Source organism: Triturus cristatus, chromosome 12, assembly GCF_964204655.1.
Source record: "Triturus cristatus chromosome 12, aTriCri1.1, whole genome shotgun sequence".
Classification (NCBI taxonomy): domain Eukaryota; kingdom Metazoa; phylum Chordata; class Amphibia; order Caudata; family Salamandridae; genus Triturus; species Triturus cristatus.
Window position 1 is genome coordinate 210,330,881 of NC_140595.1, and position 17,061 is coordinate 210,347,941.

Sequence of the window (17,061 nt, forward strand, 5' to 3'; positions counted from 1 at the left end):
TGTGTGTTTCTGAAAATTACATATGTTTTATATATGTATATCTCAAGGTCGATGGAAGAATAAATGGGTATATAAGTGTCTAAATTGATGATTTGTTTTTGAAAAATTGATTGTATAACTAAGTGTATCTTAGTGAATACATGGTTTAGTGAGTAATGTTTAAATATGTAAATATCTGTATCAGTCTCTCACTTTGTTTATAAGTGGCTGCATGGGTTGGTGAGTAGCTACATGAGTGTCTATATAGGTTATTAGTTGTTTTTTTGAGTATCAGTATGAGTGTCTGAGTGTCTGTATGGTTCGGTGGGGGGGTATTACGTAGTGCATAGGTGCATGAATGAGTGATTCACTGTTTGTATGTGTTGAAGACAGCATGTGTGCAGGACTGTATGGGTGGATGAGTGTGTGCATGGGTGTGTTAGTGAGTGAATGACTGTCTCAATAGTGTCTTTATGAGAAACTACATATGTTTTAAACTAGTATATGTGACTATTGGTGTATATAAGTGAGTATATGTGAGAGCGAGAGATTGAAAGAGTTCCTGTATGAATAAGTTTGTGTTTCTATAAGTGATTGTTGAAAAGACTAAGTATGTGTAAGTTTCTGTAAAAGTAAGTGTGGTGGTGTGTGTATAACTGTATATGCAAGTAAATGGATGTTTGATTCTTTATTAGCATGAGTGAATATGTGTGTGAGTAACTCTATGGATGAGTGGCGTTGTGTAACAGGATGTAGAGGTGTATGAGTGCATATGATGAGTGAGTATATGTATGAGTGACTGTATAGGACTATTGGTGAATGAGTGGATGTGTATGTGGATCTTAGAATTACTGAATAGGTTGTTGTAACTGGTATTGGTATGTCCATTGTGTTGAAAATTTTAGTTTCTATTTTTAAATGTGTGTATCAAAGGTTATATTAGGGGGAGAGGAGGTCTGCCACTCTATCACAAGGATGATGTCATCAGTGATGTCATTTGAGATGTCATCAGTGATGTTATGAGTGATGTCACTGACCATATCATGAGTGATGTAATATGTGACGTCATCAGCAGTGCATTGCGGGCGCGCAAGTTATAGTTAGCTGAACTAACTAGAACTGGGGAATTTCAATGGTTTTGTACGAGTGAAAAGTCTAGCTAACTATAATGCCCCTGAAACCTATGGTTTTTTCAGTGAATTTCTAAGGTTTTTTAAATGCTAATTCCTAACTATAACGAGCCTGAAACCTATGGTTTTTTCAGTGAATTTCAAAGGTTTTTTAAATGCTAATTTCTAACTATGCCTACAGAGATAGGACATGTGAAGAAAGAAGAAAAAACGCACAGAAAGAAAAAAAAGAAATGCAGAAAGAAGCAACAGAAGTCCTCAAAGACGAAGAAAAGTGCAGGAAGAAGGATAACGTGAAGAAAGAACAGAAGAGCAGAAAGAAGCCTTGTTGCAAAATCATCCTGTACCCTCAACTTTTTCAGACGGATACTGGTGGTAACTGAGTCTGACTAACCAGTCCTAGGGCCAGTGCTATGTTAAAAGACACTCAGAATACAGTGAAAACACCTACATACACTAGGGAACACTATGCGTTGGGGTCCCCCTGTGATTAGCATGACCTCCTCTGTAAGCCCCTAGTATATAATACGGCAGGGGATTAAAACTACCTCTTAAAACGCGCCGCAGGGCGTGTTTGCACACGTCGCCTCAGGCCCCGTCCCCTCCCTTCCCCACTGTGTAAACACGCCCTGTGGCCGTTTTAAGTTGGGAGATTAAGTCCACTTCAATCCTGAGGGTCCAACTAGACCACAAGGTACCTCCAGTAAGCGCCAAAGAGCTGCATTGCAGAGAGATGTAAAAAGTGGCACTGCCTAGACCACCTCTCTGCAACGCAGCGCAGTGGCGCTTACTGGAAGCACCTGGTGGGCTAGTTGGCCCCCAAGGTCCCTCAGGATTGAAGGGGAATTATTTCCCCAACTTAAAACGCGCCACAGGGTGTGTTTGCACACGTTAACTCAGGCCCCGTCCCCTCCCTTCACCACTATGTAATCACGCTCTGTGGCCGTTTTTAGCTGAGAGATTAAGTTCATTTGAATCCTGAGGGTCCCTAGGGTCCAACTAGCCCACTAGGTACCTCCAGTAAGCGCCACAGAGCTGCATTGCAGAGAGATGTAAAAAGTGGCACGGCCTGGACCACCTCTCTGCAACGCAGCTCAGTGGCGCTTACTGGAAGCACCTGGTGGGCTAGTTAGCCCCCAGGGGCCATCCGGATTGAAGGGGAATTATTTCCCCAACTTAAAACGCGCCATAGGGCATGTTTGCACAGGTCACCTCAGGCCCCGTCCCCTCCCTTCCCCACTGTGCAAACACGCCCTGTTGCCGTTTGTTAAGTTGGGAGATTAAGTCCCCTTGAATCCTGAGGGTCCCTAGGGGCAAAATAGCCCACTAGGTACGTCCAGTAAGCGCAATTGCAGAGAGGTGTAAAAAGGGGCATGGCCTGCACCACCTCTGCAACGCAGAGCAGTGGCGCTTACTGGAAGCACCTGGTGGACTAGTTGGCCCCCAGGGTCCCTCAGGATTGAAAGGGAATTATTTCCCCAACTTAAAACGCGCCACAGGGCGTGTTTGCATACGTCACCTCAGGCCCCGTCCCCTCCCTTCACCACTGTGTAAACGTGCCCTGTGGCCGTTCTGAGTTGAGAGATTAAGTCCCCTTGAATCCTAAGGGTCCCTGGGGTCAAACTAGCCCGCTAGGTACCTCCAGTAAGCACCACAGAGCTGCGTTGCATAGAGGTGTAAAAAGGGGCGTGGCCTCAGAACACCTGTCTGCAACGCAGCTCCCTGGCGCATACTGGAGATACCTGTTGGGCTAGTTGGCCCTCAGGGACCCTCAGTATTGAAGGGGAATTAATTCCCCAACTTACAACTGGCCAGGGGGCGCGTTTGCAGAGTGCTGCAAGGAGGGGCCGTGGCCTCCGGCACGATGCTGGTCTTTTATTTATTTAATTTTTTTAGGAAGGAGGGCTGTGTGGCCCCCCTTCTTTTTCTAATTTATTGTCCCTGGGGACCCCATCCCCAGGGCCTGCACCTATTTTTTTTGGTTGAAAAAAATTAATTTTGCCCTCGCAATGCCTTAATCGGCCCCGGAGACCCCAACCCCCGGGTCATGGCCCTTTTTTTTTTTTATATATATTCTTTAGGAGGGGATCTGCGTTGCCCCCTCCTCACGCCACTTATGGCCCCGGGGACCCCATCCCCCGGGGCCGGCCTTTGTGTTTTATTATTTTAAAAAAATATATATTTATAGAAACACCTAGGACATGCTGGACAAACCGTATGTACCTATCACCATGACGATTTGCGTGATATTCATTAAAAGGCGACTATGCATACAATGAATCCACGTGGAATGTATTTACACCGCTAGTGAAGCTCTGACGTGTCTGACGTGTCTGACGTCCTACCGTGCCTAATCCCGGCACCCCAGAAGGTGGGTACTCTCCCAAGTAGACACCCTTGTTGTTTATTTATACAAACATGGTTAGCTATTGACGGGCACATTTAATACACACGCACACCAAGCCATTCAAAGGGAATTCAACAAAAATTTGACCAAACTATGCAAGAAACCCCCCTCATGGTTAATAAAACACACATCCACCGCCGGATGTGTAATACTTTTTATTTTACTCTGGAAAGGAGACAAACCTCACTTGAGAGTCACAGCGTGCTCCTGGCTGAGCCCAATGCTGTGTTACACCCACCAGTGCCCGCCGAGTGCCACACACCTCTGTGTTGTATTCCACCAGCTAGTGCATATGCTATGACACTCTCTAGCCCATGTGCACTGTAACACCACCCCGTGAATATGTCATGCCACATTTGCCTTCGCACGGGTTATATTGCCCCATCTAACGTGCCTTCCTCGATGCCTATGTTATAACGCACAGCGCTATGCCATACATATTACAATCTGCGATCCATATCTTTGTCACAGTGCATATGCAACGTTACACTCCCCAGCGCATATTTTATATTACAACTTTAGAGACTAGTTAGGTTACACAACACTGCCCTGTGCATATTACACTCCAAGGCTCATATCGCATAGCACGCGCTAGTGCCTGTGCTATCTCGCGCTCTCCAATGAATCTGTCATTGCGCACAATGTATTGCATATTATATTTACCGCCCCGGTTCATCTTATATCACACTTTTTGGTGCATAGTTTATACTATATCTAGTTTTCATTTTCAATCGTGCTCTCAGGACTATGTTCTATATAATACTGCGTCCACCTACCCTTTTCACGGGCATTAAATTTTGCGATGGGGGTGGAGGCTCAGGGTGTGTTTCTGCCAAGTGAGCCCGGAGTCACAGTCACAAACGTCCTCTTCTTCCTGAATTAAAGTGAGATTATGCTGCATACTTGTTCATATTTTAAGTAGTTCGCACAGACACACATTTTAAAAACAATAAAGTTCCTAATACCCACCTTCTCTGAACAGTTAGCTTGCTGTTCCATCCACCTCCTCCCTATCCTCTGTTGTCTGAATCCATGGACTAGCCACCTCCCTCCTGCCATGCATGGTCTGATGTGCTGCCACTGCCCTCCATTTAGCATGATGTACCAGTCCACTCCTCCTGCCCTCCATTGCCCAATTCTATGGCCCATCATTGACCTCCTGCTTAGCCTCTGTGCTAAGCTTGCTGCCACTATTCTCCTTCCCCCTGCCCTCCAATGTCTTTGTGCATGTCCCTGCTCCATCCTTTTTGCCCACCATGTTCAATGGACCTGCCACTCCTATCTACTCTGAGTGTTCTGTTGAGCTGCCTCTCCCCTCCCACCTGCCTAGCATTGTCAGATGACTGTAACCTGTCCCTGCCACCTCCACCCTGCCTGTCCACATGCCATGCCCCTATCCCCTTCCTCCTGTCCTCCATGGTCCATTTTACTGCCACACCCTTCTGCCCTCCCTGGTCTGTTGTGCTGCAACTGCTCCTCCTGCCTGCCCCGCGCGGTGTGTTGTGAGGCCTCTTCCCTTGAACTCTCTTGTCTGTGCCCAGGTCCTGACCCTCCCTTCTATCCTCCATGGTCCTTTGTGCATGCCCCTGCACCCTCCTTCTTGCCCATCATAGCCATTGTGCTGCCACTAACCCTCCCGCTTGCCATGCATGGTCTTCTGTGCTGCCATGGCCCCTCCCACCTTCCCTGTGTGGTCAGCTAGCTGCCCCTGACCCCCTCCCACCTTCCCTCCATGGTCTGTGTGTATGCCATCATACTCTCCCTGTTACTCTCCATGGTGTGTCTTGTTTCTAGTGCCCATCCCGCCAGACCTCCATGGTCATCTTGCTGCTCCTGCCCTGCCCCCAGCCCTCTGTTTCCATGTGCAGACCCCTATTCCCTCCCTCCAGGCTTGTCTGTTCCATTGTAATGCCCCTGTTCCGTCCCTCCTGCCCTTTATGGTCTGTTATGCTGCAGCTTTCTCTCCTGTCTGTCTATTATGGTCAGCTAGCTACCATTGCCTCTTTCCCCTCTGTTCTCTGTTGTCCATGTGCATGGTCCCGTCCCCTCCCTATTGCTTTCTATGGATTGTTGTGCTGCACTCCTGTCCCGCATGCCCTGTGTGGTGTATTGTGCTGCTGCAAACCCTGATGCCTGCCCTGTAGGGTCAGTTTGGTGCACCTCTCCATGTCCCTCCTGTCCTCTGTTATCCAAGTCCCTGTCCCTACCCCAATTCCTCCTGCCTACCATGATCCAATGTACCATACTTGCGAACATTTTGAACTTGGTAAGAGGGAGATTTTGAAAAAAAACTGGGGTATTGATTTTCCCCTTTGAGTTGCATTGAAAAAGAGGAGATTGTAGACAGGAGACAGATCAAATAAAGCCCATTTGAGCTTAAAAACATTGGATGTTTCCTGGCTGAATCAGGTCTGTTGGCATGTATGGTTGTACTACCACTGCCTCTTCCTTCTGCCCACAATGGTCTATTATATTGCCACAGCCTCTCTGGCCTGTCCTGCATTGTTGGTTTGTTGCCCCTGTCCCCCTTTCCACTGCCCTCCATAGTCTGTTGTGCTGCCACTGCCCTTCCTGCCTGCCCAGTGTGGTCAAATTGTTGCCTCTGCACTCTCCTACTTGCCTTCAATTTTCAGAGTCCGTGCCCCTGGCCTCTGCCTCTCAACAGTATCGCAATGAACAACTAGATTGCTAACATTCTATATTTATTACAAAAGTGTGGAACACCTGGCGTCATCTTGATGTCATCAAAACTGTAATACCTAGAGCATTTCCTTTAGAAATTACATATATGAGAGGGTCTTATTTGCATCAAAATTATGGTTAGTGCTCTAAAAAACTAAAATGAGGACATATTTTCTGAGTTTTCAAATAGCGACAAAGAACTTTTAAATTATTTGTAATCTTTATGTTTTTTTATCCAGTTGACCACTTGATTAAATGTTGCACCTAGGGGAGAGGATGTGGTGTTACTTCCAGAGCTGCAGACTTTGCAACTGGGGAACCAGGTTGGAGTTTCTGCTTCAGCTCAACATTCTGTGATTCTGGTCAAATCATTTAATTTCATTTCAAATCATTTAATCTCTCCATGTCTACAACCAAAATGAATTTGATCTTGTGTGATGTAACCAATGCTCATGTAAAGCATTCCAATACCTGACAAGTCTGCACTATATATAACTGCAAATACACAAAAAATAAGTGTTTTGCACACTTCTGTCATTGGGCTACATCTGGGTGATATGTGTGCTGCATTTGGGCTCTTTTGTCTCTGGTGGCCATCTTGGGAGATTTATTTGATATGAAGTTTCCTAATTTCCTCATTCAGTGCAGTCTCCTCAGTAGGAAATACTTTCAGTTTTTTACTTTGATTCCATCAAGAATGCATTCAGATGTGTCACACATTTGCCATAAATTCAGAATGTTAGCACTCTAGTTGCTTATTAGATCACTGTAGTAAAGCTACTGCTCACCAGGAAAGTCTGCTGCTGGTATTGAAAGTGCATGTTTTAGTCTGCATGTCAGAATTTTTTAAAATAGAAGAGGATTTGAGAAGTCACTCAAAATGTGCCCTAATTTTTCTTTCTGCAGCACTAATCATACTTTCTGTGGCAAAATGAACCCCCTCATTTTGTTCCTTTTTAAATTAAATATTTTAAGAGTTACCACTTTATTCCAATCAAGATGGCTTCAGGTGTGCAATACGTGTGTCATAAGTAGGACTGTTAGCGCTCTAGTTGTTCTTCAGAACACTCTGGGAAGCTGCTGTAGAACACAAAGGAATCAACTGACAGTCTCTGCCCTTGTTGGATGTACATGTTTTACTGAGAATGTCAGACTTCATTCTCACATGACTGAGAAAGATAATGTGAATTTACAGAAAAATATGCTCTCAGTTTAGCTTATAGATCACCTTCCAAACCTCTGTGGGAAAAGCATGAGAAAATAGTTTTCTCTCAAACATGATTAATGATATCACAGTAGAAGGCTTTTTCACATGGTAAAATCACCTTAGAACACATCACAATTCCTAAAATGACTATGGTACCATCAACAAATGATTTATAATGTAACTAAAGTCTTAAAACCTTCTATTAACTGCAATGCTTTTTAATGAGGTGCTATCATGTATATTGGTCCCAAGATGGCTGCCAACACTTCTTGGATGAAGTACTGACAGCCAATCAGATTTCACGATGAGATGTGTGGTTAGGTTAGGCTCCACCCAGATATATCTATCTTTTTAACTCTAATTTTCTCAGGAACTACTGAACTGATTTGCACCATTTAAGCAAAAGGCACAAGTCTGAACTGAGGACTACCTCTTTGCCAAATTTGGTGTAATTCCGTTCAGCAGTTCAGGCTGTAGCTGCGTCAACAGGTCCTATGGAAAAATGCATGGGGAAAACGCGTTTTGGGACCCCCCTTTTTTCTCAGCCCCCGCTTGACGAATCACTGTGAAATTTTCAGGATAGGAGCGGACCGGAGCTGGCAACAAGTTTGGAAACTTTCGCTAAGATTCGTCAATCGGCGCCAACATTATTCCAAATAGAATGTTGCGGATTTCCTATGGAAAATATGTCCTCACTATAACTACTTACCGGCGACTGCCAGTAGGTAATATATATATTGCTATATGCTCTGGGATCCCGATCTTGGGTGGGGATAATTCACTGCTTATGACTTTGATGAGTATACCCCTGGAGGAGAAGTAGGATTACAGGTAAGTAACTTATCCATCTGTGCTTTTCTTCTTACGCCTGCGCTATTGGCGGTGGGACGGTTCCTGCCTTCTCCGCTGCTTGCGGCCGCGGTGTGTTCGGCTGTTTCCAATCACTGTGTGGGCTTCTTACTGTGGGCCCTGCCTTCGGTTCTGCCTCTTCTCCCTGGGGTTTGAGGTGCTTCTTTTTGTTCCTTGTGGTCCTTCGGGTGCTGTCCGCCCCTGCAGAGTGTTGGGCGGTCCTCCCTTACTTGGGCGTGGGATTTCCTGGCCCTCCCTTCTGGTTCCTGTGACATGTCCCATGCTGGGGCCCTGTGTCTCTCCTGCTGGGGAGGCTCTCTCGCAGGCCCTCCTCCCTTCTGGGTATGGCTAGGTTATCTATTCTACGTTAAGGAATCTGCGGCTAGTAGTCTCTACCAGATGTACAAGTTAAAAACCTCCGGTAACGATGTATCTGGTAGAGACGATTCTAGCCGCAGATTCCTTCACGACCCGTCCTTCCTCCCCGTTCTGCGAGGACCCTCTGCTTGGGTTTCTGCACTCGCCCTCCTCTGGGTGGTTTGTCTTCTGTGGGTGTCCTCTTCGCTTCCATCCGGTGAGACTGTCCGTTTCTGCTTTATGGTTCCATCCCCCCTTCTTTCTTTTGATACAGGGATGGTTGGTTGCTGCATGCCTTTGCTTCCCTACATCTAGTTTCTCTCCAGTGTAGGGGTCTCCTCTTGCTCTTTTTCCCCTCTCTTTGTTTAGAGTTGAGAGTGATCCCCTTGGGGTCTTCTGTGTTAGGGATTCTTTACCTGTACTTTGGTCTCCTGCTCCTTTCAGGGGGCCTGGCCCTCCTTGACCGTGTGGTCTGGGGGTGGATTGCTCCTCTGTTCTGGGCTTGTGGCCCTTCACTGTGTGGTTTGTGGTTGCAGCCTCTCTCTTTCTCTCTCTTTCGTTCTGTTCCGGCGCTTTCATATACCTGTGCCTCCCGGATGGCTATTGCCTTGGCTTGCTCGGTTGTTCCTCTGGGGGGGGTGCTCTGCTCTTTACCTGCTATAGCTTCGCTCCTTTGGCCTTCTGGTACTTTAGTGCCGACTGGTGGTGTCACTTTGGCGTGCACAGTTGTTCATCAAAGTGGTGCTCTGTTCTTTCCCTGCTATGGCTTCGCTGCTATAGCTTTCTGGTTCCTTGGTGCCAACTGGTGCTGTTCCTCACCCTTTGTTTCTTTCTGTTTTGTTTCTCTGCTTTTTCACACACTGTTCCCATGCTCTCCTCAGTTTTGTTGTGATGGCTCCGCGTTGTGGCGCGGAAAAGTTCTCCGAAGCAAACTGACGTCACCGCGCTGGGGTGGGGCTTAAGTGACCTCGCTGACGTCACGCCCGCAGAAGACGGCGGGCGGAGTTGCGTGGCGTCCCCCCCCCCCCCCCCGTCCCCCCGGCGCGCAGAGATGCTGGAGATGCTGGGACAAGAACATTTTCCGGGTCCAGTCTCACGCCTGGGGATAATTCTACGTTAAGGAATCTGCGGCTAGAATCTTCTCTACCAGATACATCGTTACCGGAGGTAAGCAACTTGTACATTTGTTGCCAGCCTGGAATATTCTTTGAATTAATTGAGTAGCAAAGAGAGAGTAGGGAAGAGTAGATATGTCACTGGTATCCACATCCGCCTTTAACTTTATTTGAGCTTTTTGGTCTCAATCACTGAGTAGACAGATCTTAAGCCAGCCAGAGAAGTATCTCCAATGTGTTCTTGAGACTGGGACTTAAATAGGGGTGTTTAGATTTTAAACTAATCACCAACCCACTGAGACCAGCAGATTCAGAGCTACCACTTCAGTGAGGGAAAATAAAATACAGGAACATATCTTGAGCAAGAGCTTTCAGACTGCCTTGCTAGCCTCATGTTAACAAAAACAATTGTCAACAAAACACATACTTTGAGGGGCTTTGGGTCATCCCACTTCCTTTTTTGATGTGTTGAACTGAGATTTACATTTTGTTTCTGCCCACTACAGCAAACCTCATTCGATGATGGGTAAGCACCCTTTAGCCATTTGCTCAGTTGCTTGTTGAGTGGTCACTTTTTTGTATACTTCAGCTCAGCGAGTATGCCCAGACATGGGCCCCATGCTTACTGTGCCACTGGAACCTATCTGCACCCTACTGAAGAGCCCCGATCAGGGCAAAAATGGGCCTTGGTTGCTAGTGTTCCAGTTCAGTGTGGAACTGACCTGACCATTCGGGCTGGACTGTTCTTGGTGGAGCAGGGTCACGACTGATTTGCATATGGCTGGGTACAAACTGTGGTGGCATGGTGAGCAAAAGAACAATGAACTGGGATACAGCCTTGTGTAAGTACCGGAGGCTTAGATTTATTCAGGCATTCCATCCATCACTATTTTATATACTGCTGTGTGAGTGGTGGCATTTAGTCTCATCACATGACCTCTTCCACCTAAAAAGAAGTCAACTTCAGTGCCAGGGCTAGTGGGTGATAACTTTTCATGCCATCCTTTATCCTTATTTTGTATTTATTCAAGTCCTGTGCTGTTGTATTAACATTATATGTGATGCTTGATTACTTTTTACAGTTAAATCAATGATTGCATTCTATGATTGCCATATGTAGGCCAAAGTTTCTGTTTTTTTTGTAGTATATGCTTGCAGTGAAAAATTTTACCAAATATAGCCATCGGACAAGCTTGCCAAGCCGAGATCTGTTGGCTTTGCCAGTGCTTGTTAAGTGTTGGGGTTTCTTTAAGGTGCATGTATTTACAATTACAGAAAGCTACAAGTCCTCTTTATTTTACTTCTGAATGTGTTTAACAGAAATATTCTCCGTGGGGGGGGGGGGGGCAGTCTGTACCATTACAGTGCGGATTATTGTCTCTACCGGTGCTTTCCCTTCTTTCACATGTTGCCAACATCTGTTTGCTGTGTTCCTGTTTGTTTACTTGCTTTCTGAGTACTTGGCAATTCCCACCCAGTGACACTAAAATAATAAACATTTAAAAAATGTATTTCTGCTCATCTGTCTTTCAATTTCCTTCCCATCTCCTCGCTTTCTCAGCTATCTGGAAGAAGCAATGATGCAGCTGGACCTCACCGACTCCATCACTCGTGACCACATGGGCATTGTCCTCAACCAGGTGCAGCAGAATCTCCTCCAGTTCATGCAGGCGGAGCCCCACAACCCTCTGAAAAGGCATGCCCGGCGCCTCATGTTGATGGTGCAAGGCCTGGTCCCCTCACCGTGAGCATCTCTAGCAGATACACCAATCCATAAGCTTTCCCTTTGCTAAGGGAGACAGCCTCCTACTCTAAAGGCAGCACTGTAGTTACTAAGGGTTTGCTACAGGAGGGAGGGTGCTCGCGCTAGATTATAAAAAGGAATCAACTGTATGAAAATTTAAGTTAAGACGAAACATATTTTAATAAACAGCCTCATTTAAGGATGCAGTGATATTAAAACTTGCCCCTCCTTCCTACATGAGACCTTGGGCCTGTATTTGTGCCCTTCTCCTGACATCTGTGTGACACATGTGGTGTTTTATTGTTCAGGAGGGCACTGGTCATCGTCTGCCTTGGGATTGGGATGGTGTACCTCTGTCGGCGAGCAGGTGAGCCTGCGAGTCCATTGAAGGACCTCATGTAGTCACACATTGGTCGTACTAACCATACGACTTTTGATTTTCTTTTTTAGCAACACGCGGCTTTAGTCAGAGATGGAGCTCTGCAGAGCAGACGCAGTGTAGTACATTTTGGCAGAAATCACAGAACACACCACGTGATGATCCACACAAGAAGCGTTGAATTAGACAAATATTCCATGTGGCCTTTCAGTTTGTGTACCTCAAAAACAAAACCAATTCGCCCTTGATATGAGAGTCTTGCTCTCAGAGAGCTTGAAAGTCAGTCTGGAATCACCAAGGCTGACAAGAGGCGAGAACAGTGGGAACCAATAGATGTGATGCACAGGCGTCCGCGGGTTCAAATGAGAAGTGACTTCTCGGAACTTGCACGGAGGCTTTCAGCAGAGAGGTTTGTTTACAGATATGCACTGCTTTACTCGCTAGTGCCTCTGGACCATGGAAGATTCTAGGCTTTGACCCTTAAGACAATTGTGTGCCTTTCTGATGATTGTATTTAACTGTAGTTAAGTTCACCTGCCCACGTACGGCTTTTAAATCTGATTTTCAACTTTCAATTGTGTTACAATTTCACCACTGGGAACAAGTCTCTTACCTCCCCCAATAATCACGACACATTTTCATTGTAATCCAGGCACGTAGATCCCAATTCATAAAGAACTGCTACGGAGTGGCCCTGCGACTTAGGGCCACTTATATAGTCACGCTTAAATCTTTTTTCAGTGCTAGGGATCTCATGTATTCTCTCTAGTTCTTCACTCTACATTGATATTCTGCTATATGGGCCTTCCCAAGTTAGGACTTGAGGATCAGGGGTGAAGCTACACAACAGTGCTGCAGAGAAGCAGTGTTAAAGCGGGGTTCCTATTATGGCTGAACACTAGCCTGGACTAGTGTAACTCCCCAGGTTTGTTTGGTACAAAGTGTACATACAACCTTCAATCCAACTTCCAGATTCTATTTTTCAGAAAAGGTCCCCTCTAGTCCTCACAAATGAAAGCCTAAATGACATTCTTGACACACTAACAGCCTCGTTTGTTCTTATGCGGCAGAACACTCCATCCTAGCTTGGCAGGAACAGTAGTAGAAATGTATACTTGCTTAATTTGTTCCCTACATGAAGGATTTTCTTCAGCAAGTCCTAACACGCAGGTGGAAGAAAGCACCCCTTTTCGGTGGTAATGTTCCCATCAGTGGCACCCCATCACAGTGTGTCCTCTCTGGTACTCGGTTTTCCTATGCAGCTTAGGTACTTGTCACAGAAGCTTGCCCTGCAGATGTCCAGTGACAGATATTAAGGCACTGAGGTGTGAGCTGATAGCCTCAGTAGTGGTTATGCTCTGCACCTCTTTGCAGGTTTAGTACTAGCCCGCGCCTAAAAATAAAATCCAGGACCTTCATTTTGTAAAGGATTAAGGCTTGCTGGCATCTTTATTTAAAGTATCTCCTGGGCCACTGTCATTTGAGCAGAATTGTAACATAGAAGAGAGAAATGGGTATGTTAAAAAGGTGTAAGTTCTGGACAGAGTAATGGGATTCTCGTAGCTAGACACATTTTACCCGGCAAGATGAAACAGTGCTTCATTACTGTTACATTGCATGCTATGCAAACACTACACAAATCTAGTTGTAGCAACACTTTGGGATCTCAAAAAACGTTGGAAATTATGTTTTAAATTCGTAGTGTTCATATAGAAATTAAAATATAGCAAACAGTAATCTGGGATCATGATAGTGTTGTTTCTCAATGACATTCTCGTTTCTCTGCATAGAGAGACATTCATGAAATAACTGGATGTGCAATCTGATGTTAGTACAATGTGAAATAAAATACTTCAAATTGTGCCAATTGTATTGGGTCTAACAGGCTGTATGCACATCCTGCCTTCGCAGAAGACACTGCATGAACTTTAAATAGAAACAATGGCTCTTAAAATGCCTGTCTTAAGAAAGGAAGTTAACTTGAGGGATTAGCACTGCAGAGCATGAACCCAGTGCACTGAATCAAAGAACGTTCTTTGCCCTCTACTGGAACCTATTAAACACATTTTTAGGTTTCCATGATATAAAATAGCTGCATTATGTTTTCAAGACCACCCATAGACCTCAAGTGGTAGTAATTGTGATCTCTACTTAGAAAGTCATACTGTTAAGACTTTGGCTAGGTTTTGTTTTATTGAATAAAAGGTTTTAATTTAAAAAACCCAAATAAAAAATCACCTGCACGCTAACAGCGTTCCAAAGGTTTCCCTTTTACCACGCTTCTTTTACCGACTGAGGCACAGTTTAAATCACTTAATTTAACTTTTATTTACTCAGTGTATGGTTCTCCGGATTGGTTTGTATTATTCCGCATTTGGCGGAAATATGTTACTTGTTATTGTTATAAACAAAAAGGAAAAATGAAAAAAGCAAAGTTATGAATATATATATATATATGGTTGCCTTTCGATTCGAAAGCATCATGCCATGGATAACCTTCCAATGACTACGTTTTGCAGAAGCCTGAACATTTTCACAAAATGGATAAGTCTGTGTTGGTTAAGATTTTATGTTTTACTTTTTATCTTGAGGATTTAGAATATTGTTTTTTGAAAAATAAATCAATAAATCAGTTTTGAAGAAAAGCCATTTCTTGTTGGTTTTTTATTTTTTGTTTTTACTTTGAGGTGATCCTAAGAAGATATTCTAAGCTGTGGTTCCCACAAAAGCTCATTTGAACCAATAATCATTCCTACCGTTCCATCATTATAAACCTTTACAACCTCCCAGTCTGTATCCCGATGATTTTTAGCAATTTTCGATCACCAGCACCAGGCGGTGTAGTTGTGTTGTCAGCCATGAATCTGAGCTGCCAACCTGAAATGTCCTAATTAACCTGTAAAGACTTCACCTGATGACAGATGCCTCTACCATCTGGCCGGTTTAAGTACCTCATTGTTGGTCTGCCATTTTCACACATCAGCAAAGTCTTTCAGCCTGTGGAGTGGGAGGCATGCCTGGCCACCTGGTGAGGCAAGACGGATGCAAGAGAAAAATATTGGAATAATTTCTCCATCAGATCCTTCGATAGGTCTGGAGAGGATTGGGAGGGGTGTGTGGACCCTTATCGATACCATCACCCCCTTGAAAAGCCAGAGGACAACAAGTATGAGGAACTGGTGGATACCAGTGGTTAAGACACCTCATCAGACACTGGCTTGGATTCTTCTCCCACCGTAGCTAGGAAGGAACCTGTTTTGCTATGGTGATGCGGAGGGCAACAGAGTTCCTGGACCTTCCGCTGCCCTCTGTGGAAGTCAAGAAGAGCGTCTTGACGGAGTTGGTTAAGCCAGGTGTTGCTCCCCCCCCCCCCGAACCATTATACCCATTCAGTGGTCTAAGCCCTGCACAGATGCACCTGTGCATAGACAATTGCCTGTTGCCATCGACTTGCTTCCCAGGACCCCACTTTCCTCACCCAGACCCGAACCATGAGGGCTTGTTTGTCCAAGCCTCCACCTCCTGTATCCCTGGTGCGTTACCTACCGCTTCACCAGATAGAGAATCCAAAAGGCTGGATACCTTTGTCAAAAGAATGTTCTCCTCTGTCAGTCTCTCACTGCAGTCGGTGCACACCGCTTGCCTTTCAGCCAATACAACCACACAGTGTGGGACTTGGTTGCATAAGTGCTAGCTGTGGTATGACATGTGAGATGCAGCAAAGTTCACCATCAGATGTGGGCTGGGCACGATTGACTCGCTAGGAAAATCAATTGCACTGGGGTTGCCTGACAATGGGACCTCAAACTGTTCTTAACTTTTCTCATGTGTGCTCTCTTCGATCCACTGTGCAACTCCCCACTCTACCTACTCACTTTAAAACGGCATTTCTCATGGCAATATCATCTGCCAGGATGGTCAGCTAACTGCAAGCACTCATGTTGCACAACATTCTACCCAAACTTTTTCTGAGGACACTTGCCGCTTTCCTCCCACAGGTTGTTACACTCTTTCACGTAGGCACAAATATCCCCTAGCCTACCTTCTTTTCTCCACCTCCCTCTTCCAGTGAAGACAAGAGACTCCATTGACTGGACCCAAAAAGAGCGTTGTCATTCTACCTTGATCGCACTATAGACTTCCAGGTGGACGGTCAACTATTCGTTGCTCATGTCAAAGCCAAGAAGCGTAGGGCTGGGCAGAAACAAACATTCTCACTGTGGATAGTGTTCTGCATAAAAATCTGCTGCACATTGACCAACAGCAACCCCCTCAGGGCGTGCATTAGCATTCCACCAGAGCCAAAGCCGCAACCACTGCCACTGCATTAGCTCATGAAGACCCTGTCCTGGACATCTGTCAGGCAGCAATGTGGTCGTCATTACATACGTTCACAAAATATTATGTCTGGGCAATCTGAAAGAAACACATTAGTTATAGATTCCTTACCTTAGAACTACCCCCAGGCGTCAGACTGGATCCGGGAAGTTTTTTCGTCAGCAGTATCCCTGCGCGTCGGTCGGCGTCGTGGTCGCGGGGATGACGTCACGGTAGCTACTTAGATGCCAGCCTTGCATGCTTATATCAGTTCTTTCTTTTTCCGCACCAGCCAGCGCAGATCCGGAGAGAGCGGTACCTCCAGTCACTTTTTGACTGACTTTTTTCTCGACTTTTGTCGACTTCTTTTCTGAATCCATCAACTCCTGGTGCACGAGGGATGCCCGGCTTTAAGGCATGCGGTACCTTTACCTGATTGATGTCGGTTACGGATCCACACCGCATGTGCCTCTTTTTCCTGGAGCGCGACCACGACCCCAAGTCGTGCTCAGACTGCTGGTCGATGGCGCCGAAGGCTTTGCGCGAGCGGTCCAGAAAGTTGCTTGTGCGCCGGCAGTCGGTTCCGTCCCGACCCCGCCGCCACGCCTTCGGGCCCTGCAGACTCGGTTGGGGGACCTTGGCTTTCTCCACCGTTGGCTCCGGCGCTGCCAGGTCCCCGTGAATCCAGGCCTGGATCCGGGTCGTCAATGGTTGACCTGATTATACCTCCACCGGCGCCGCTTCCTCTGGCACCGCAACCGACGCTGGTCGTGTTCCCGGCCGGAGGGAATCTGGCTAGGACTGGAGAGACGAACTTGGGGATGCCAGTGGTCTTGACTACTTTCCTGACCTTGGCATGTTGTCTCCTCCTACTGTGGCTACGGAGGAGGGACGG

The 17,061-nt window shown here is 46.0% G+C and overlaps 1 protein-coding gene across 1 annotated transcript in view; it reads left to right on the forward strand.

Moving 5' to 3' along the window:
* Positions 1-14,494, forward strand: part of EDC4 (enhancer of mRNA decapping 4) — a 777,931-nt gene extending 763,437 nt beyond the window's left edge. The window contains exon 29 of the mRNA XM_085639493.1: positions 11,288-14,494. Within this exon, the coding sequence (XP_085495619.1) occupies positions 11,288-11,474 (187 nt within the window). The 3' untranslated portion in view covers positions 11,475-14,494. The remainder of the gene's footprint in view (positions 1-11,287) is intronic.
* Positions 14,495-17,061: the final 2,567 nt, after the last annotated feature.